The sequence below is a fragment of the Scyliorhinus torazame genome, chromosome 5 (genome assembly GCF_047496885.1).
Source record: "Scyliorhinus torazame isolate Kashiwa2021f chromosome 5, sScyTor2.1, whole genome shotgun sequence".
NCBI lineage: Eukaryota > Metazoa > Chordata > Chondrichthyes > Carcharhiniformes > Scyliorhinidae > Scyliorhinus > Scyliorhinus torazame.
This window is the reverse complement of record NC_092711.1, coordinates 253740963-253764483: the sequence shown is the minus strand read 5'-3', so window position 1 is coordinate 253764483 and position 23521 is coordinate 253740963. Positions and strand designations below refer to the sequence as shown.

The window sequence follows — 23521 nt, the reverse complement described above, 5'->3', positions numbered from 1 at the left end:
GTTTGCTGCAAAACAATGGTTTGTTTGAGGTTGCGCGGTTGTTTGAAGGCAAGTAGTGGGGGTGTGGGGATGACCTTGGCAAGATGTTCATCTTCATCGCTGACGTGTTGAAGGCTGTGAAGAAGATGTTGTAGTTTCTCCGCTCCGGGAAAGTACTAGACGACGAAGGGTATTCTGTCGGTTGTGTCCCATGTTTGTCTTCTGAGGAGGTCGGTGTGGTTTTTTGCTGTGGCGCGTTGGAACTGTCGATCGATGAGTCGAGCGCCATATCCCGTTCGTACAAGGGCATCTTTCAGTCTCTGTAGATGTCTGTTACGCTCGTCTGAGCAGATCCTGTTTATACGGAGAGCTTGTCCATAGGGGATGGCTTCTTTAATGTGTTTAGGGTGGAAGCTGGAGAAGTGGAGCATCGTGAGGTTATCCGTGGGTTTGCGGTAAAGCGAAGTACTGAGGTGACCATCCTTGATGGAGACGAGTGTGTCCAAGAATGCAACTGATTTTGGAGAGTAGTCCATGGTGAGTCTGATGGTTGGATGGAACTTATTGATGTCATCGTGTAGTCGTTTCAGTGATTCTTCGCCGTGGGTCCAAAGGAAAAAAATGTCATTGATGTATCTGGTGTATAACGTTGGTTGAAGGTCCTGCGCGCTGAGTAGGTTTTGTTCAAACTTGTGCATGAAGATGTTGGCGTATTGGGGTGCGAATTTGGTCCCCATGGCTGTTCCGTGTGTCTGGATAAAGAACTTGTTGTCGAAGGTGAAGACGTTCTGATCCAGAATGAAGCGGATGAGTTGCAGAATTGCGTCTGGAGATTGGCAGTTGTCGGTGTTGAGTACTGAGGCTGTTGCAGCAATGCCGTCGTCATGGGGGATGCTGGTATAGAGTGCCGAGACGTCCATTGTGACGAGGAATGTTCCTAGTTCAACTGGTCCATGGGTGCTGAGTTTCTGTAGGAAGTCCGTCGTGTCGCGACAGAAGCTGGGCGTACCTTGTACGATGGGTTTCAAGATGCCCTCGATGTCATCGTGTTGTCGTTTGTACTGGTCCCAAAACACGGAGGGAGAAATCGCCCCGTTCTGATTAAGCTCCTCATAGCCCTTCATCAGACCTTGTTACTAAAGAGCAGTGCCTTGTTACAAACCGCCGACCGCTTGTCCAGGTCAACCTCAATGTCCTGATAAATCCAAATGATTCCCCTCCCAGCTAAAGTCTTGCATCAACTTCACCCACGTCGCCTCCTGGAACTGTGGTCTGACACCGCCCTTTCCACCGCTTGGAACGCCGCACCTTGCGACTCCAGGCGCTTCTTCACCATCTCCGAAGTCCCACGATGAGGGGTTACTGATCCCTCAATCGCCCTAGACCAGTCCTCATGCTGAAACTCCCCCTTGATTAAAATCCATCAACTGCTGCACAGTGTGGTAGGTAATGACGAAAAGCTGACATTTCACTTTGCAGAAGAAACTAACTTCCTTCATTTACTCTGTACTTTTTTACAAGCAAAGTGCCCATTAACTGGGCAGAAAGGCCAAAACTGAAGCCTCCAAGCAAGAGCTATCTTGTGTGCAACCGATCAGCTATGACCGCCACCAGAAGTCCCGCTAGACAGTTGGTGAACTGACAGTGCAAGGTTTGATCCCCATTCCAGTTGAGGTAGAATAATTCAGGATGTACCTGGAGAAGATGGAGTGATTGGGCAAGAATGTGACAGAAGGGATGTTATGTAGAAAAGTGTTATCCACTTTGGCAGGAAAAATAGGAAAACAGAATATTCCTTGTTTGGTGAGATGTGGGCATGGGATCAGGGTCTTGTGTTAAAATGGCAAGCAACGGGAAGGTCAAGGTCCTGAATGCTCACAGACCGAAGGTGCTCAGCAAAGTGATCACCCAGTCTGCGTTTGGTCTCTCCGATATATAAGAGACCACATTGGGAGCAGCGAATGCAATAGACCAAATTGAAAGAGGTTCAAGTGAAACACTGCTTAACCTGGAATGAGCCTTAGGAACATGCAGACGGGAAAGGCCCCGGGACCGGACGGATTCCCAGTTGAATTTTACAGAAAATATTTGGACTTGCTCGCCCCGCTACTGACGAGGACCTTTAACGAGGCAAAGGAAAGGGGACAACTGCCCCCGACTATGTCAGAAGCAACGATATCGCTTCTCTTAAAGAAGGAAAAGGATCCGCTACAATGCGGGTCCTATAGACCAATTTCCCTCCTAAATGTGGATGCCAAGGTCCTGGCCAAGGTAATGGCAATGAGAATAGAGGAATGTGTCCCGGGGGTGGTTCATGAGGACCAAACTGGGTTTGTGAAGGGGAGACAGCTGAACACGAATATACAGAGGCTGTTAGGGGTAATGATGATGGCCCCACCAGAGGGTGAAACGGAGATAGTAGTGGCGATGGATGCCGAGAAAGCATTTGATAGAGTGGAATGGGATTATCTGTGGGAGGTGTTGAGGAGATTTGGTTTTGGAGAGGGGTATGTTAGATGGGTGCAGCTGTTGTATAGGGCCCCAGTGGCGAGTGTGGTCACGAATGGACGGGGATCGGCATATTTTCGGCTCCATAGAGGGACAAGGCAGGGATGTCCTCTGTCCCCATTACTGTTTGCACTGGCGATTGAGCCCCTGGCGATAGCGCTGAGAGGTTCCAAGAGATGGAGGGGAATACTTAGGGGAGGAGAAGAACACCGGGTATCTTTATATGCGGATGATCTGCTACTATATGTGGCGGATCCAGCGGAGGGGATGCCAGAAATAATGCGGATACTTGGGGAGTTTGGGGATTTTTCAGGGTATAAATTGAACATGGGGAAGAGTGAGCTGTTTGTGGTGCATCCAGGGGAGCAGAGTAGAGAAATAGAAGACCTACCGTTGAGGAAGGTAACAAGAGACTTTCGTTACCTGGGGATCCAGATAGCTAAGAATTGGGGCACATTGCACAGGCTAAATTTGACGCGGTTGGTGGAACAGATGGAGGAAGATTTCAAGAGATGGGATATGGTAGCATTGTCAATGGCAGGGAGGGTGCAGGCGGTTAAGATGGTGGTCCTCCCGAGATTCCTCTTTGTGTTTCAGTGCCTCCCGGTGGTGATCACGAAGGCTTTTTTCAAAAGGATAGAAAAGAGTATCATGGGTTTTGTTTGGGCCGGGAAGACTCCGAGAGTGAGGAAGGGATTCTTACAGCGTAGTAGGGATAGGGGGGGGCTGGCACTACCGAGCCTAAGTGAGTATTATTGGGCCGCTAATATTTCAATGGTGAGTAAGTGGATGGGAGAGGAGGAAGGAGCGGTGTGGAAGAGATTAGAGAGGGCGTCCTGTAGGGGGACCAGCCTGCAGGCTATGGTGACAGCCCCATTGCCGTTCTCACCAAGGAACTATACCACGAGTCCGGTGGTGGTAGCTACACTGAAGATTTGGGGACAGTGGAGACGACATAGGGGAAAGACCGGAGCATTGGGGGGGTCCCCGATAAGAAACAACCATAGGTTTGCCCCGGGGGGAATGGATGGGGGATATGGAATGTGGCAAAGAGCAGGAATAACGCAATTGAAAGATCTATTTGTGGATGGGAAGTTCGCGAGTCTGGGAGCGCTGACCGAGAAATATGGGTTGCCCCAAGGGAATGCATTCAGGTACATGCAATTGAGGGCTTTTGCGAGGCAACAGGTGAGGGAATTCCCGCAGCTCCCGACACAAGAGGTGCAGGACAGAGTCATCTCAAAGAAATGGGTGGGGGATGGTAAGGTGTCGGATATATATAGGGAAATGAGGGACGAAGGGGAGACTATGGTGGACGAACTAAAAGGGAAATGGGAAGAAGAGCTAGGGGAGGAGATTGAGGAGGGGCTGTGGGCAGATGCCCTAAACAGGGTAAACTCGTCGTCCTCGTGCGCCAGGCTAAGCCTGATTCAGTTTAAGGTATTACACAGGGCACATATGACTGGAACACGGCTCAGTAAATTTTTTGGGGTGGAGGATAGGTGTGCGAGGTGCTCGAGAAGCCCAGCGAATCATACCCATATGTTTTGGTCATGCCCGGCACTACAGGGGTTTTGGATGGGGGTGACAAAGGTGCTTTCGAAAGTAGTAGGAGTCCGGGTCGAACCAAGCTGGGGGTTGGCTATATTTGGGGTTGCACAAGAGCCGGGAGTGCAGGAGGCGAGAGAGGCCGATGTTTTGGCCTTTGCGTCCCTAGTAGCCCGGCGCAGGATATTGCTAATGTGGAAAGAAGCCAAGCCCCCGGGGGTGGAGACCTGGATAAATGATATGGCGGGGTTCATAAAGTTAGAGCGGATTAAGTTCGTCCTAAGGGGGTCGGCTCAAGGGTTCACCAGGCGGTGGCAACCGTTCGTCGAACATCTTGCGGAAAGATAGATGGGGGAGAAAGAAGGCAGCAGCAGCAGCCCAGGACTTGGTGGGGGGGGGGGGGAGGGGGGAGGGATGGGGGGGGGTGGGTGGGGGGGGCGGGGGGGAGGGGGAGGGATGGGGGGGGGGGGTGGCCTGAGACAAGGCAGTTGCCAATTAGGGCTAGTTTTTATTTTTGTTATTTAATATTTATTTATTTGTTGTTGTTTTTTTTTTGTGTTCTTGTTTAAATAAAAAAGGGTCATTATTATCTGTATTGTTATAATGTTGTGTAAAGGATGCACAATGTACTGTGTTGGTTGACCAAAAATTTTCAATAAAATATTTATTAAAAAAAAAACCTGGAATGAGCCTGGGATGTTAAGCATGGAAGAGGTAAAGGAGCAGGTGTTACACCTTCTGTGATTGCATGGGAAGATGCCATGAGTGATGGGAGAGGTGTTGGGTATAGTGGAGGAGTGGACTAGATTATCTCAGAAGGAATGGTCTCTGCGGAATGCTGACCGAGGGAGTGAAGGGAAGATGTGTTTGGTGGTGGCATCACGCTGGAGTTGGCAAAAATGGCAGAGGATTATGCTTTGCATACAGAAGCTGGTGGGATGAAATGGGAGAATGAGGGGGACTCTATTCTTGTTCTGGGAGTGAGGGGAGGGGGCAAGGGTAATGGCGAGGGAGATGGACTGCACGCTGTTAAGGGCCCTGTTAACAACTGTAGGTGGGAAATCACGGTTGAGGAAGAAGGAACAAATATCTAATGCAGCGTTGACCACCATGATGAAAACCATCGTCTTAGGTAATGGAAGACTGACAAAAGAATGCTCTCTGAGAAGAATGAGAGGTTTCATTTAAATTGATAAAATTCTTGATGGATTTGACAGGGTAGATGCTGGAATGATGTTTCAGGGAGTGTAAAACTAGGGGTCACAATCTCAGAAAAGGGCCCAATTATTTATAACAAAGATGAGGCAAAATTTCAGTTTTGAATCTTTGAAATTCTGTACCTGAAAACTGTGAGTGCTCAGGCGTTGAGTCGATTCAAGGCCATCATCAATAAATCTTTGAATTCTAAGGCAATCATGGATATGGAGTAGTGCAGGAAAGGTGAAGTTGAGCCAGACGACAGCCACCTTCTTACTGAATGACGGACCAGACCCAAAGGGCTGGACGATCTACTCTTGCTCTTTTGTTTTTACATTCTTCTGTTCTCTCCCTCCCCTCAACCTTCCCACTCTTCTTTCTTCACCTTCCCTTCCTCTTCTCTCTGCTTCCTGTCCCTCTCCTCCACCCTCTTCCATTTCCATTTTTACTGTCGCCTCCCCATCTTTTCTCTGCTTTTCCTTTCTTCTCCAACATGCCCATCCGTTTCCATCTTCTCGCCACTTCCTCCTTCCTCGCACTTGCTATCTGCCTCCTCTCTCCTCCTATGGTTTACTTCAGATACCACCTTCCCACCTTACCCTGCCTGAATAGTGCACTTGATCTTGATTTCCTGGGATTGAAATTGTCTTGGCTGGTAGTGCAAAATAGCTGACACCAAATTCGCAGTTCATTTATATCTCATTCAAAAGTCAAATAAAGAGGCGAGCAATTAAGAGCAACACCACAATACCAATGAGCAAGGGTTTGCTGGAAAATTGCAAATTTTCACCCTTAGTCAAAAAAGGTGTAAGGATAAACCATTTAGTAGTCACTTTAACCTTGGCGGTGGAAAAGCTTTTAGAAAATATAATCTAGGATAAAATTAATTCACTTGAATAAAAATGTGGATTCAGTTTTTTTTTAAAGCACAGATTTGTTATTTAAGCTAACTTGATTTCTTGATCATTTAAAAGAAAAGGTTGATAAGGGCAACGTAGTTTATGTGGCCCACATGGACTTCGAAAAGATATTTGATAAAGTGTCATACAGAATAGCGATGAGCAACTGTTTTTCAGAAAGAAGGAGAATATATTGAGAGGTTCCTGGGGTTGCAGAGAAATGTGAAGTGGTACACTTTGGTAGGAAAAACTAGGAGAGGCAATATAAAGGCTACAATTCTAAAAGTGATGCAGGAGGGTGACTTCTGGTGACGGCGGGCGGGAGGCAGTCGCGCGTTGGAGGGCTCCCGTTCGGGAACGGCATTGTCGGGGGTTAACGCCCGGTCCTAGGGTCAGCGAAGGCAGTAAAAGTCGGGAGACAGCACAGAGGAGGGGAATGTCGAAGACCAGCAAAAAAAACGGCCGTGAGAAAAGCGGCTGAAAGTCCGTCGGTGAGTGGAAAGGTCACCGCGGGGTCAGTAAAGAAAATGGAGGCTGGAGCACCAGGGGAGGCCGCATTGCTTACAGTTGAAGAAATAACTAAGGTGATGGCTGCGGAATTCGAAAGGCAGTTTTCCAAATGCATGGAGACGGTGAGGAAGGAGATGAGGGAGGTTTTGAGTGGGCTGGTGGAGGAGGCGATTTCCCCGGTGATGACGGCGGTGGCGAGCGCAGTGGCAGAGGTGCGAGAGCAAGGGGAGGCACTGAAGGAAGTGGAGGAGATGTTATTGCAGCACGGTGATCAACTTGCCTCGATGGGGAAAGAGATGCGGACGGTGATGGACATTAACAAGGATCTGCGAGGAAAAATGGATGACCTGGAAAATAGATTCAGGCGACAGAATTTGAGGATTGTGGGGCTGCCCGAAGGAGTTGAAGGACCGAAGCCGACTGAGTATTTTGCCGCGATGCTGGCAAAACTATTGGGGGAGGGGGAGGATCCCTCCCGATATGAACTGGATCGGGCTCATCGGTCGTGGAGGCCTGTACCAAAGGCGAGTGCGCCGCCAAGGGCAGTGACTCTGTGCGTCCGTAGGTACAGTGTGAAGGAGAAGGTCCTGAGCTGGGCCAAGCAGAAGCGGGTGGTGCAGTGGGCTGGAGCTGGTATACGTGTATACCAGGACTTTACGGTGGAGCTGGGAAAGAGGTGGGCTGCCTTCAACTGGGTGAAGAGGGCACTGTACATTAGCAAGGTGCAGTGCGGCATTGTATATCCAGCGAAGCTGAGGGTGACTTATAAGCTCAGGTACTTTTATTTTGGAACGGCGGAAGCAGCGGAGGAGTTTGCGAAGGCAGAAGGACTGTGGCAGAACTGACAAATTGAGAAATGGCCATGTGCCGATGTAACCTCATGACTGTATTTTCTTCTTTTTTGTTTCACTGCGTGCGGGTGTAGGGGCTAAAGGAGCCAATGTTGTATATATTTGGACAAGGGAAGGGATGGAACTTTCACTCGAAATGAGGGCTCTTTGGGGTTTTATCATAGAATTTACAGTGCAGAAGGAGGCCATTTGGCCCATCGAGTCTGCACCGGCTCTTGGAAAGAGCACCCTACCCAAGGTCAACACCGCCACCCTATCCCCATATCCCAGTAACCCCACCCAACACTAAGGGCAATTTTTTGGACACTAAGGGCAGTTTATCATGGCCAATCCACCTAACCCGCACATCTTTGGACTGTGGGAGGAAACCGGAGCACCCGGAGGAAACCCACACACACACGGGGAGGATGTGCAGACTCCGCACAGACAGTGACCCAAGCCAGAATCGAACCTGGGACCCTGGGGCTGTGTAGGTGGATATGCGGGGGGGGGGAGGGGGGGGGGGGCTGCTAAAAGGGGATCTCTGGGCTTTCCTAGGGCCGGGCAAGGGGGAAAGGGACCCGGGCGGGGGCCTCCACGCTGGCTGGTTTAAGCCGGCCAGTGAACGGGAGTGAGGTGGGGGAGGGGCTGCGGCCATCGGAGCCTGGCAGAACAGGGTCTGAGTGGTCTAGCCGGGGCGGAAAGTTGGGGGGAAGGAACCGAGGTTGGGAGGAGGAGTTTTACAGGAGGAGCTGGAGACTTGGGAGGGGGGGGGGTGTACAACTCTTGGGTATCATGTACGGTACTCTTTCAGAGGCTGGATGGCGTTGAGTGTAAGGGGGGAGTGGACTCTATAGGTCAATGGTGACCATGGGCGGTCCCAGACTCCTTTTTCTTTTTCTCCTTTGTTTTTTGTTTCCACCATGGGAGGGTTTGGTTTATTGGATGCATATATTGACAGGTGGGCCGTTGTTTGGGGTGGTGGGAGGATGGGATCATTGGTATTGTTAAGGGGATTGATTTTGTATTTGTTACCATTTACTGTTTGTGGGTGGGGTGTAAATTCTTGAAGGAAAATGTGAAAATGTAGAATAAAAAAATATTTTTGAAAAAAAGGGGTGCAGGAGAGAAATCTGGGTGGGTATCTGTCTACAAACCAGTGCCGATTGAGAAAGTGGCTAAAAGAGCATACAGGATTCTTGGCTTTATAATTAGTGGCACCGAGTAAAATAGCATGGCGGTTATGACGGACCTTTAGAAAACAGCTCAGCCTCAACTGGAGTATTGTGTCCACTTTAGGAAGGATGTGATTGCTTTAGAGATGGTGCAGAAAAGAAATTACGAGAATGGTTTCCAAGATAAGGAGATTTGATAGAGGTGTTCAAAATCATGAGGGGCCTAGATGGAGTTGATGGGGAAAAATTGTTCCCATTAGTGGAAAGATCGAAATTTAAGGTGAATAGCAAAAGAGCCATTGGCTACATAAAGAAAAGCTAAGAATTGAATGGTTAGGATCTGGGCTGTGTTGCCTGGGAGTGTGACAAAGAAACACTTGGCATAGCTGCTTGGAAAGAGCTAGCTGAGTTGCTCTTAGAAAGCTGGTATAGGCACAGCAGGTCAAATGGCCTCCTTCAATGTTGCAACCATTTGATGATGATTGTGGTATCTCCCAGATGCCTGGTTAACGGTAATACTGAAATCAGGAAGGAAACCAGCTGCAAGTCATGATTTATATATTTTCCACCCCGACAATGGAAAGGGTACTGTGGAGATTTTGCAGATATAGTTTAAGGCGTAAGGTTTGAGATTAAAGTGCAAGATTTCAAGGGTTTTAATTTCAGTAGCAGAACAAATTAGGGAAACCAATGTGTGGCCAGAGTAATTGGTTGGAGTGAGTGTTATAGAGACATGTACCTTAATAATCAAGAAATATGTTAATGCTATATAAATGCAAGTCTATGGCCATTCACACCAGTGGGATTCTCTAGTCCCATGGTCAATGCACCCCCTCCTGCAAGTTTCCCAGTGAGGTGATTGGTTGCTTCAGTAGGAATTCCCATTGATAGTGGCGGGAACAGAGGATCCTGTGGCCAGCGAATGGCGCGATGCTTGCCTCTGCCGAGAGACACTGGCTGGGAGGCTGGAGAATCATGAATTATATTTCCCTCTCCCTCCCTTGCTTGTCTATAATCCCCTTAAATACATCTACACTATTCAATTCAACCACTCGCTATAGTAGAAAGTTCATTTTGTTGTCACGCTCCAAATAAAGAGTTTTCTTTTGAATTTCCTATTTGGGGCAGAATTCTCCCCAAAAATGATTTGTATCAATTCGGAAAATAAAATCGGTGCGAATCATGCCGGCTGTTCTGAGGTGATTCCCCCTTCCCCACCCCAAGTGAGTGACATCCCCCTATGGAGTCGCCAAATGCTCCCCCCTTCAGACCCCATCCCTGGCGGTGTCAACCTGGCACTTCCTCTGCCACCCTGTCAGTGCCTCCTACGACACTGGCAGTGCCCCCGGCACATTGCGCACTGGTTGGTGCCCAGCTCAAATCCCATTTAAGGACTCTCTTATTCTTCCGAATAAGCGGGATTTGCGCCGGGCACAACGGGGCCAGAGAATCGCACCTTTGACTTTATTGTGCAACCGTCTTATATTGACCACCGTTAGTTTCATCCCTACATGTAGAAATATTCTATCTATAAGTCAACATCAAAACCGTTTTGTTATGGGCGAGGCTTTTCAGAACCCCAAAATATATCATGGAGTTCAACTAACCTCTCCCTTTAATGGATTTGTTGCTTTTCCGAGCACACGGCTTTTTCCCTGGGTGTGGGATTACAATTATGGACATGTGGGTTTTTAAACACAAAACACTGTTTATTCCATGAACTCAACTTAACATCTTAAATAAACATTGGATCTTTTTACACCCCTTACTTCAAAGATAACTCAGAAAATATTGCAACAGTAAATAATTCCTTAAAATGTTCCTTTAAACTTCCAAGAGACTTAACACCTTTAAACAGTATCACATCAAGTTAAAGGATATATATATATATATTCTGTGGAATGGCAGAGACTGTCGCAAACTGGCTTTCGACTTTTAAACTGCTCTCAGCAAAACCAGCCAGGCACTTTTTAGCTGTTCTCAGCAAAACCAAACTGCAAAACTTGCAGCTCTCTGGAAACACAGACACTGCTTTTAAAACTGAAACTAAAAACCTGCAAAATGGCTGACCTGAGCTGAGCTCCACCCACTCTATGACATCACTGTTTTCTTAAAGGTACATTGCTTAAACATCCAGTTCTTAAAGGCACTCTTGCATGACACCTCCCCCCAAGAAAACAAAATAAACCATCAACTTCAAGATGGTTTCATTTTTCACCTTTGCACCATCGACTAAGAAATGTACACAGTAAATATACCTTTTCGTTTTTTAAAACAAACAACACATGCAAACAGGTATGATAATAAAGTCTATTTTTCTTTGTTGTTCTTCCTCCAACCGAAATCCTTCGCAATTGATCACATTCGTGACAAAGCATCAGCTATCACATTTTCCCGTCCTGCCACATGTACTATTTTTAAATTAAATGGCTGTAACAACAAACTCCAGCAAAACAGCCTTGCATTGTTATTCTGGAATCGCTCCAAATACGTCAAAGGATTATGATCCGTATATATAATGGTGTCGGATGGATTGCTGGTCACATAAATGTGAAAATGTTGCAAAGCCAGCACCAAACTCAAAGTCTCCTTCTCAATCGTCGAATACTTTTTCTGGTGAGAATTCAATTTCTTTGAAAAATAACCAACAGGCGCTCTAGCCCTTCATCGTCGTCATGTAGAAACACCGCACCTACGCCCACATCACTCGCATCCACAGCCACTTTGAAGGGTTTGGTATAATCTGGGATGACTAACACAGGAGCAGTGGTTAACACAGCCTTCAGGCCATCAAATGCCTGTTGACACTCCGCTGTCCACTGGAATTTGTTACGCTTCTTGAGCAAGTCCGTCAGTGGAGCAACCACACTGCTAAAATTTGGTACAAATTTCCGGTCAAATACACTCATACCAAGAAATCGCATTATTTCCCGTCGTGTTGAGGGTATCGGAAACTCCCCAATAACCTTCGTTTTCACATCCCGTGGGACCAGTCGACCCTGTCCGATGTATGGCCATTTTCTGAAGTTCAAACTCCCTCTCTTTATCTTTTTGTTCTGCTAGGGCTATTCTTTCTTTTCTCCTTCTCTCTCCTTTTCTTTTTCCTCTCTCTTTCTCTTTCTTTTTCCTCTCTCTCACTCTTGTATTCAAGCTGCTTTAATTCTTTCTCATGTTCCATTTGTTTAATTTGCAACTGAATTTTTGCCATTTCCAATGAGGCAAACTCTATCTCAGGTAACTTTAAATGCTTAACCACCGCCATAATTACATCATCTTTTCGCATTTTGTCAGGTAATGTTAACTGCAATGTTCTTGCCCAATCTAACAGTCTGCTTTTCGTTTCTGTCCGTAACGTATTACGTGTGACATACTCCACCCCAAAAAACTTCTGAGCCTCTGAAAGCCATTGTTCACAACACTCTCCCCACTTAAACTAAAATACCACACCGCAAAAGCAACAATCCTTCACTGTCTTTAAGTTCACAAAAGCTAATCCAATAGATAGACTTTTATCCCGGACAAGCCCCCATTTGTTATGGATGAGGCTTTTCAGAACCCCAAAATGGATCATGGAGTTCAACCAACCTCTCCCTTTAATGGATTTGTTGCTTTTCCGAGCACACGGCTTTTTCCCTAGGTGTGGGATTACAATTATGGACATGTGGGTTTTTAAACACAAAACACTGTTTATTCCATGAACTCAACTTAATATCTTAAATAAACATTGGATCTCTTAACACCCCTTACTTCAAAGATAACTCAGAAAATATTGCAACAGTAAATAATTCCCTAAAATGTTCCTTCAAACTTCCAAGAGACTTAACACCTTTAAACAGTATCACATCAGGTTAAAGGATACATATATATATATATTCTGTGGAATGGCAGAGACTGTCGCAAACTGGCTTTCTACTTTTAAACTGCTCTCAGCAAAACCAGCCAGGCACTTTTTAGCTGTTCTCAGCAAAACCAAACTGCAAAACTTGCAGCTCTCTGGAAACACAGACACTGCTTTTAAAACTGAAACTAAAAACCTGCAAAATGGCTGACCTGAGCTGAGCTCCACCCGCTCTATGACATCACTGTTTTCTTAAAGGTACATTGCTTAAACATCCAGTTCTTAAAGGCACTCTCGCATGACAGTTTGCAATTCTAAAGACCTCTTCGGCCACCCTTCAACCTTCTTCTTTAAGAGAAAAAAGACCCTTTCATAAACCTAAACATGTGGTTGACTCTTAAATGCTCTCAAGAATGGGCAATAAATGCTGGCCCAGCCAGTGATGTCCATATCCCATGAATGAATTTTTAAAAATCATCTTCTCCTAGGTAGATCCTTGCATTTCTTATATAATCCTTTTAAATCTTTCTGCACCCTTTCCAGTGCTTCCATAAATGTTTTCATAATTTGGCAACCAAATTGTATACGGTACTCTAGGTGTATCTAACCAAAACCTGACCGATGTTTAGCATAACTTCATTGCTTTTCACTCCTGTCCCGAGAAAATGTACCTTAGAAGGAGTAACAAGATAAGGAAGTACTCAATGAATGGCAGGAACAGTGGGATCTTGGGGTGCTTATCCACACATCCCTGAAGATGGCAGGGCAGGTTAATAGGGTAGTTAAGAAGGCAGATGGGACACTTGCCTTTACCATTGTGGGATAGATTATAAGAGCAGGGAGGTTATGTTGGAGTTGTACAAAACTTTGGTTCGACCACAGCTGGAGTACGGTGCAGTTCTGGTCACCTCACTACAGGAAGGATGTGATTGCACTGGAGAGGGTGCAGAGGAGGTTCACCAGGATGTTGCCTGGATTGGAGCATTTGAGCTATGAAGAGATGCTGGATAGGCTTGGGTTGTTTTCTTTAGAGCAGATAAGGTTGAGTGGGGAAACTGATTGAGGTGCATAGATTGTGAGTGGTACGGAAAGGGTGGATAGGAAACAGCTATTCCCCTTGGTTGAAGGGTCAGTAATGAGGGGGCATAATTTGAAGGTGAGGGCCAGACTGTTTGGAGGGGCTTTGAGGATAGATTTAATAATGATAATCTTCATTAGTGTCACAAGTAGGCTTACATTAACACTGCAATGAGGTTACTTTCAAAATCCCCTAGTCGCCACACTATGGCGCCTGTTCGGGTACACTGAGAGAATTCAGAATGTCCAATTCACCTAACAGCACATTTTCCGTGACATGTGGGAGGAAACCCAAGCAGACAAGAGAGAACATGCAAACTCTGCACAGACAGTGACCCAAGCGGGAATCAAAGCCCGGTCCCTGGTGCTGTGAAGCAACTGTGTTAACCACTGTGCTACCATGCCCACCCATTTCACTCAGATGGTGGTGTGAGTCTAGATGCACTGCCTGGGAAGGTAGTAGAGGTGGGACTTCTCGCAACCTTTCACAACTTCTCACAAAGGTGTGTGGATGAGGAGTTGAAATGTCATAACATTCAAAGTTATGGGCCAAAGGCTGGAAAGTAGGATTAGTGTAGTTTTGTCAGCGCAGACTCGATGGGCCAAAGGACCTCTTCTGAACTGTATGACTCTAACTAAATCCTAGTACTTGGTTTGCTATTTTTATGACCGTTTTAATGTGTTGCTGTGTTTGGTGATTTACTCTTCAACACCATTTAGATTCTTATTTTCTAAGTAAAATATATCCTCATTTAATTTTGCCAACGTGTAATGCATCACATAATATATTGAAATTCATTATTGAATCAGTTGCCCATTCAGCAAGTTTGTTCATGTCTTATTGTAATTTGTTGCAGTCCTTGTTTCCTCAGTCACTGTCTGTCCCCAAATTTGGAGTCATCTGCATATTTAGAGATTGTGTTTTCCATTCCGTAGTTTAAATTTTTAAGGTAAATTCTGAACTCCAGGGCTCTCAGCATTGATACTTGTGAAACACCATGGGCGCTATTCCACCACCACCCCCCCCCCCACGCCAGGTGGGAGAATTGCCGGGGCACCGCACGAATCGCGCCACGCCGCCCCGACCCCCGCACGCGATTCTCCCACCCCCCGGAAACCAGCGGCGCGCGATTCGCACCGGGCTGCTCGGTGAGCGGTGATTCTCCGGCCGGATGGGCCGAGTGGCCGCTACGACACAAAAGGTTCCCGCCGCGCCGTCCACCCCTGGTCGCTGCCGGCGGGAACGCTGGGGGGGGGGCTCCTTCACTGGGGTGGCCTCCGATGGGGTCAGGCCTGCGATCGGGGCCCACCGATTGGCGGGCCGACCTACCTCCTTCCGTACGCGGCCCCAGAACACCGGCCCAGAATAGCGCCCATGGTGTTTCACAAGTATCAATGCTGAGAGCCCTGGAGTTCAGAATTTACCTTAAAAATTTAAACTACGGAATGGAAAACACAATCTCTAAATATGCAGATGACTCCAAATTTGGGGACAGACAGTGACTGTCTGGTGAGGGGCCGGCGTGCGTAAGACGTTCCCCACGCATGCGCAGGATGGCACGGCCCAACTGCACATGCGCAGGATTGGGCTGCCCCAACTGCGCATGCGCGGGTTGGCGTGGCGCCCATTTGGCACCGCGTAAGGACGCTGGAGCGGCGTGAACCGCTCCAGCGCCGTGCTGGCCCCCTGTAGGGGCCAGGATAGGTCGTGTACAGGCCCTGTTTGCTTGGCCTCGATATCGGAGAATCGCCCCCCATTTTCCACCTCTGCTACTTTGAATAACTCCATTATTCCTATTCTCCAGCAAGCTATCCATTCTACTGCTTGACCCTCTCACCCCACATTCTTTGACCTTATTGGTCTACATTTTTGGTGCCTTATCAAAGACTTTTTGTAAATCTAATAAATTACACCTGTTGCATTCTACCTCTTCAAAAAAAATTCAACAATGATGGTCAAGCAAGACTTTCCATTTTGAAATCCATGTTGATTTATTATTTTGTTTTTGGTATCTAGATGTTCCATGAAAAGAAATATGTTGTTTGCCAGGTGTTAATGATGCTGCTGGTCTGACTGTTTCTAAGTCAATTTGTATGTTGCTCAGGCAATAATCCAAGATTATTACCACAAGGTCCTAATTTGTAATTTAGCTCATAACTCCTGATATTTCCTTGGCAGTTTCTCCTTCCTTGTTCCCACTTGCGTTGTTTGTTCTGATAGGAATAGGAACAACTGGATTGTCCCTCCTTTTAAACATTCCTCTCTAGTCATCATGTGATATCTCCTATCCTAGGCAACACAAGCTACAAGATTCTTGTTCATGACTGCAGACAATGCTTTCTACCCCCTGATTACCGCTTATCTATTCTGCTCGTCCCCTCTTGGGACAATCCTCTGAGCCATGGTGCCTTGATCTGCATTCATAGAATCATAGTAGGAGGCCATTCGGCCCATCGAGTCTACACTGGCCCCTTGAAAGAGCACCCTACCCAAGCCCACACCTCCACCCAACCTTTTTGGACACTAAGGGCAATTTAGTATGACCATTCCCCCTAACCTGCACATCTTTGAATTGTGAGTCGAAACCGGGCACCCAGAGGAAACCCACGCATACACAGGGAGAATGTGCAGACTCCGCACAGACAGTGACCCAATCAGGGAATCGAAACTGGGACCCACGAGCTGTGAAGCAACTGTGCTACCGTGCTGCATTGTGGCTGTCTTCCCAACAAATAACCAGGATAGTGCACTTGTTCGACAGGACCAGTATCTGAGGGACCTCCTTCTCAGCCTCTAAGTCCCTGCATCCTTCTGCCCAACAGTCACACCCTCCTCCTGCTTTTCTCTGGGTGCTATAGTTTTCTGGATAAAACTACTCAGAAATCCCACCCCTGGCTCATGTTTCGGAGCTTCTATTACTCCCACTCCAGCTCAGCAACTGAGCTAGAGTGATAGTGAAAGGCAGACATGTTCAGCACTTAGTGGAATCTGGAACCATTTCGCGATCCACAAACTCACATGTGCTACTGTCCAGGAAGTGGCTTCCCCTGCCATCTCTGGTAAATTTTATTTATTTGTTTTGATAGCCTGAAAAAAATGTAATAGTTAAATATATATATTATTTATAGATTAATTAATTTAGTTTATTTTGTTCACTTTACTAAAATAATGGATATATTCTCCAGTTATTGGTTAAACAATTGCCCTTGCTTGGAGAGATAATTAAGCACTATTATTCACCAATCAATCACCTACCTTCTGTCCGGTGCCATAGTTTCTGTTTCTTTTTGGGATAATTTTTGGCTGAATATATGCTGTTGCCATTTAGGTTCAAGTTCTGTCGAATGGCTCTATCTGCTCATCTATGCTGCTGCATCATCACTCCTCTTGCCACCACTCAAGTCCACATTCTGTTTGGGTGCCTTGCCTCATGTTCTATTTATCTGCTACCACTGCTCCGGTCCACACTGTCCAGGGGCCCTGTTTCTTCCTTCTGCTGTTTTTTGGGTTTGCACACTGTCTGGAAGTACTGTCTCCTGTTCTATACTGCAGTCACCACTCCCCCTCCTGTCATCATTCAGATCCGTAGTCTGTCCAGGGGCCCTGTCACCTGCTCTGCATGCTGCTCCCACTGCTGCCCAGTCTGTTGCTGCTCAGTTCCAGGCTTTTTTGGTGGCTCCATCTCATGTTCTGTTTATCCATTGCACTTACTCCAATCTGTGTTTAGTCCAGGGGCCCTGTCTTCTCCTCCTACCACCGCTCAGGTCTTGCACCTTGTCTGGGGCCCAGTTTCCCGCTGTATTTATTCTGCTGCTGCTGAGGTCCACGATCTGTTTGAGGGCCCTGTATCTCACTCCATGTTTGCTGCTGCCGTTGCTCCTCCTTCAGATTCAAGCAGCAAAATAACTTAAATGTGAAGCTTTGGAATTAGTACTTCCAGTGCCTCAAGCTGCAAGGAGCCTGATGGTTCTCCATCCACCACAGCCCTCACTGGCAGGGCTTCCACAGCATTAAAATTAGAACTTTAGTCTCAACTGAAATCGTAAGCAGGCCACATGATTGTAAAATAATCATTGATTAGGCCCATAATCATTTGTGACATCCTTCATAACCTGAGAACAAATTTGTTAAAACCTCTTTGAGAAATAGGCACTTAGGTGATTTACTCAAGAGCTGCTGATGCCTGTGGATCCATACCCCAGAATGCATCAGTGGCTTCAGGAGAGCAGGATGAAACTAAGATTTTTTTCTTAAAAGTACTGAAGTATGACTAATTGCAAGTGATTCCCTACAGCATTGTTCTACCTCTGCCACTTCAAGATTATTCTTGAAGTAAAATCCTTACTCTAATTCACAACTACTTTAAAACAAATAGTTATTAGTTGCGATATAAAGTAGTGTTAGTGTTTATAGGAAAACTAGGCTTATTGAAATCTCTGTTGATTACCGTATCTTTTTAGGTGGCGACTGAACGAATGAACAATGGTGTCCAACAAGTCGAGGGGGATGAAAGTAACTTATTGCAGGAGGGACTTCAAAATTGCAAGGATAATGAGCCTGAAAGATCTGTTCCAAAAGAAGAGGAGGTCACCTTCATGACCACTTCAGGCACGCAATTAAAGACTGAGAGAGTTACCAATGTGGACAGTAAATTGTTACATGGGGAAATGCCGGAAAATGGAGATAACAAAAAGAAAAATTTGGAGAGTGTGGGCATGCATCGGAAAGCACAACAAACTCTGTCAAAAAACACTTGCACTCAGGATAACACTGGGGAACCTGAAAAGACTATAAAGCAAAAAGTGACTCCTGGGACTGAGGCTCAGTATCGAGGACTTCCTTGGATTGATTCACAAATAGACAGTGCCAAGTCAGGAAGTCACTACCCGTTTGATGGACTGAACTCAGTAAACCTGTATAAACCTTGTTTATCATCATCCCAGAATTTACACAATGTTGCTCAACCTTATTTTTCAGCAGTGTTTAACCAGGGTCCACATTTGATGTACATACCACCATCAAACTTAGACCATCCTCATGTTACACCATCCCTTCCAACAACTTTAGGAGTTACAGGAGTGCAAAAAGTGTCATCATTTTTGCAAAGTAAAGGTGGCAGCACTAATTTACATTCATATTCTCATCCAGTGATGCTCAGCAGAACTTTGACTTCAGAATCCAAGACCAAACATACTGCTGATTACTCTCATTCCCCTTTTGCGAAAAAAAAACCTCAGTCAGAATCATCTCAGAAGCAACAGTTTTTATCTTCCACTTCTCATAGTTCGTTACAAACTTCCCACGTTTATTTAAGCTCGGACAATGAATTATGTTTGGGACGCAAGAGCCCAAACAGCCGGTTACCTAAACTTCCTGAGCGCAGTTCTAATCAGCAACCTTCACTTGGGTTCTCAGAAAATTCACACCCTCCATTCATAGTATTCAGATCTCCACCTCAACTTGAGAAGCAGATATATCCAGAGGGCTCCCATGATGTGCCTCTTGATTTGTCAGCAAAATCCAGCTGTCACGGTACAGGGGTTAAACAGAATTCTTTTGCCGAGCTTCGGAAAACACCACCTATGCCGGTGTTAACACCTGTTAAAGGGGATAGATCATTCTCTCTGTTGCAGTCTAAAAATGACAGTCTCTCCCCACGCGTACCTCAGGGTAACTACAGTGCCAGCAGTATTAAAGGAAATTTTGGTTTAACATCCCCTGTTGTGGTTTTTCCGGATGCTATAAGAAATGGGGCTACTCTTCAAAAGAACCCAATTGATCCTTTAACTTTGCAGCCATTGAAGCCAACCTGGTCCTGGGTAAAAGGTTCCAGTAACTTGATGAATCGTAATCCAAGTACTTTTGTTGGTGTGGCCAATGCTATACCTGCATCTATGTTACAGATTGGCAATGAAGATTCTGAGAGTGCCGCTAAACAAGAACCAATTTCAATTGTTTATCAAGGAGATTGCCAGTTATCACTTTCTAATGGCAACAAAAGCAGGGAGCCCAAAAAAGATGCATATGGAGGTCATGGTGTAAAAAAACCTAATAATCATTCACACAGCTGTTTTGTATCCACGCCCAGTGAAGTGGCGTCATTTCATTCAAATGCCTATCCCCCATTGGTCATTAACCATCTTTATCTAGCGAGGGATAAAAATCCGTTTCATCATTCACCATTGTTAACTAATGGCAGCTGTTCAGCACCACAGCTGCCACTAGCTCAAGAAATTCCTTATGGTTTAACATCTTCCAGAGGAGAATATACTTTATATCAAAGCCCACATCATTTGGGGGCTATGTGGACACCTCAGAACTATGGAGAAAAAACAAAGGAAGAAAAGCTACAGATAATTCAGTCACCATTGTCCAACTTGGAGTCTATTGTTCGTAATCGGGCGTTGGAACTGTTTGCAATTGAAAATAAAAAGGACAATCCTAAATCGTTCAATCCAAATGCATTAAGTAAGGAAGGTAATCCTTCCAAAGATTTGAACCAATTGGCCTCCAGTAGTGCAAATGTAGTTGACCTAAGCCGTTTACCTTCTGAAAGCAAAAGTGGTCAGAAAGATCGTCAAAATGTGGTTTCCACAATCAAGATAGACAAAATGGGTAAAACCAATAAAGGAATTGCAAGTGAAAATTCTAATAATTCAATGGGTGATGTGGGTGAAGATGGAAAGGTTCAAAATAAGGAGCAAAAAGGACAAAGAATTAATACTTCTTTGCCATTGAGCAACCAACCCTTAATTAAACATGGCCATAGTCATCTCGTGGAACCGCAAAGTGACAGACGTTTAAAGGTAACAACCATACCGGAGTTAGCACGTGGAAATACAACACCCTCCAAATTAACTTCAGATGTGGCTCAATCAGTGACTAAAGGTGTATATAATGAGAAAGAACATTGTGCTGCTGGACCAGTCAAACGTACTGTTACCAAAGAAAAGAAGGATGGCTCAGTGAAGAATCCAGTTTCTAAATGCAAAGGACCCAATTCAGTTAGATGCAGAGCAAACCCATCTAGCTGTATTGGAGAGAAGTTCAAATGCACTAAAAAAGAAGATATCGTGAGTTTCAACAGATTAAATCGGGAACAGCAGACCATTCAGGTAATTTGTGAACTTTGAACTTATTTTTCTCCTTGTTCCAGAACCAATTTTCTTTCATTCTAACAATCGCAATCTTCATTAAGCAATGTCAGACATAGCTGTGTGATGTAGCTCTGCCCAATTTTGTAAAATTGCAATTTCATTTTTCTTCTGCATTAACTTCAGGTTTTAAAACCAAATCAGAGAATTTTTTTTTTTGATGACTGACTCTAGGAATGTGTTTTTAAGATGATCAGCTGAGAAAAGTTTGTATCAACCCAAAGTGGGTGAAAATGTGATCAAATTTACTAATATAGTGAATAACTATTAGGTAGTACAGAATAGATTAGAATTTCTAAGGCCAGGAATGTGCAGTCAGTGGCAAAACAATGGCACTCACCATTGATTTTAAAGAATATCTCTGTCATCAGTTTGAATGTGGTGCCAAGTTGGAAATCTTCAGGCATTCAGCAACAAATATTCAATGGTGAGACTTCTGGCATTTGGCTTCTCCGAAATCTCCCGTTTCTTAATTTATGTTCCAACCTTCGGGCTAGTCCAACCTCCAGGAGTTTAAAAAGATCGCAACTTTGCTCTCCGTGAAACTGGAACTGACTGCACAGCTGTGATAGGAGGAGTAGAGAGTGTGGAAGAGACAGAATCAGAGACTGGGGCTGGTTTAGCACAGTGGGCTGAATAGCTGGCTTGTAAAGCAGACCAAGGCCAGCAGCGGGGGTTCAATTCCCGTACCAGCCTCCCCAAACAGGCGCCGGAATGTGGCGACTTGGGGCTTTTCACAGTAACTTCATTTGAAGCCTACTTGTGACAATAAGCGATTTTCATTCATTCATTCATTCATCTGCAAGGAGTCTCCGATTCTTGTTCCTGCTCTTTGTGCTTCTGTAGAGATACCTTTGCTTGGAAGAGAGAGGAAACCTGTGATTGGTACAGCAAAATGGGAGAGACAGGAAAATTAAAACCAAAAAAGAATGTTTCCCAGAGTTGAAGAGCGAAAGAAAGAGATGGAAAAAAATTATCTTCAGAGCAGAACCTGAGAACTTGGGAGTCAGTGGATAGCTAACACTGTTTTCCTCCCTTTGAAATTATTTACTTTTTGCGAACCTTTTTAAGTTGTGTGTTTTAATTTTAATAGAGGATCGGCTGTTCCTTGCAGTGGCCGGCAGGAAGCACTGAGATGAGTCTTCCTTAAATTATTTATAAATAAGCAGTCCCATCACCACCCAACACCCTCCCAGTTACATGAACCATCCTATTTAAGTATAAAAGAAAAATATAAGGAGGAAGTTCGGATCTTGGCAGCGGTGTTGGTGAACCCAGAGGAGGGAGGAGGCCAAGATGGCAGCAGATCGAGTGCAGGTGAAGCAGCTTCAGCCATGTCAATGGAGGGAGAGTGAGGGAATGAGAGGGAGGGGAGGAAAGGACCGAGGAATGATTGGGAAATTGGGAGGAAGAAGGAGTCATCTTAAGGCAAGAGCGTGTGGACAGCAAGCAACAGTTCAATTTCACACATACAGCTTATTTTATTTATGTATATGATTTCCCAACTTTTTAAATTGTGATTTTTCCTTCTAAACCCATCCTCCTGGGCTTAGCTTTCAAATTTACAAGCTATTGCTGAACAACAATAACCAAACGAAAAAGAAAAAAGTTGAATCCAATGGCTTTCTTCCCATTTATATATCTGTCTGCAGAAGATTCTCTCCTATAGGTCCCACACTTCTCTTCTGTTGGCGCCTCATCTTAACCGCACACCCACCCACTTCTCTTCTACTCTTGAGTATCGCTGATACTTTAGTTGGAGTTCATATTCTGTTTCTTTATATTGAGGTAACTGGCGCATCCCGGCCAGATCAGGTGGCCGATTTAGAATTAAAAAATGAGACCAACCATTCTAAGAGAAGAGTAAAATTTGACTCAAAACATTGGGCCGAGTTCTCAATTTCTTTGCCTATAGTGCAGTGGAACACGGTTCTGGTGGTGACGTGCTCACTGACTGGAATTGCGTGACTTCGTACCCTTTTCCGCACTAGGAGCCTAATTATGCGCGAGCAAGAATCTCACCGAATCACTTGATGGGTTGGGAGCTGATTCATCCATCCACTGTCAGCTGGGTGGTTCGAATGTGCCCTATTTAAACACCAGTCCAACAAGCATGTCGCACCATCTCCAGCCCACCTCTCAGGAGACCATCCATGATGTCTGGATGCCAGAAGCAAAAGTTCTCCTTCGCTCGAGAAGAAGGCAGCACCCCACTTCAGCCACCAAGAACGCCTTGATCCATGAAGTCCAGAGTGCAGAGACGAATCCGCGAATGACTGCAGAAAGCACCCGAAAATCATCTCTCTGGCCTGGGAGGTTATTGCCCAAGTCAGCGAGGTTGGTAACCTCAGCCGAAGTACAATGCAGTGCAAGAAGCGGATAAATGATCTCATCTGCTCTGCCAGGGTAAGTCGCCTCGGCTTCATCCACTATCAAACTTTCAAACTGTATTCAAACGGCTACTCTCTCCATGGATCTCACACATCCGTTAGTGAAGGACATATAACTCACACATTATCACTATTCCATCTGTCATGTTCATATTCCATCCTCTGGCCCTTCTTTGGAGGGCTCACCACACACAGGTCAATCATTTAACCCAATCTCTGCTCCATCCCCTCTGATCACATGCCTTTTTAAAATTTTCATGCAGGCCAAGCTGGCACACAACAAGCGAGAGCAAGCCCAAACCGGGAGAGGGACGGCTGAGATACTGACATTGACTGAATTTGAGGAGGCTGCAGCTGACCTTGCTGGGGAGAATAGGGATCACTCTTATGGGAAAGGGGAGCTTGACCTCTCCCA

At 45.7% G+C, this 23521-nt stretch overlaps 1 protein-coding gene across 8 annotated transcripts in view; it reads left to right on the top strand.

Annotated features, from left to right (window-relative positions):
* The window catches only part of LOC140421052 (BCL-6 corepressor-like protein 1), a 516176-nt gene that overhangs the window by 349636 nt on the left and 143019 nt on the right, over nt 1-23521 (top strand). For all 8 annotated transcript variants that reach the window (XM_072505370.1, XM_072505367.1, XM_072505366.1 and 5 more), the window contains one exon: nt 18023-20677. In XM_072505370.1, the coding sequence (XP_072361471.1) occupies nt 18023-20677 (2655 nt within the window). The remainder of the gene's footprint in view (nt 1-18022; nt 20678-23521) is intronic.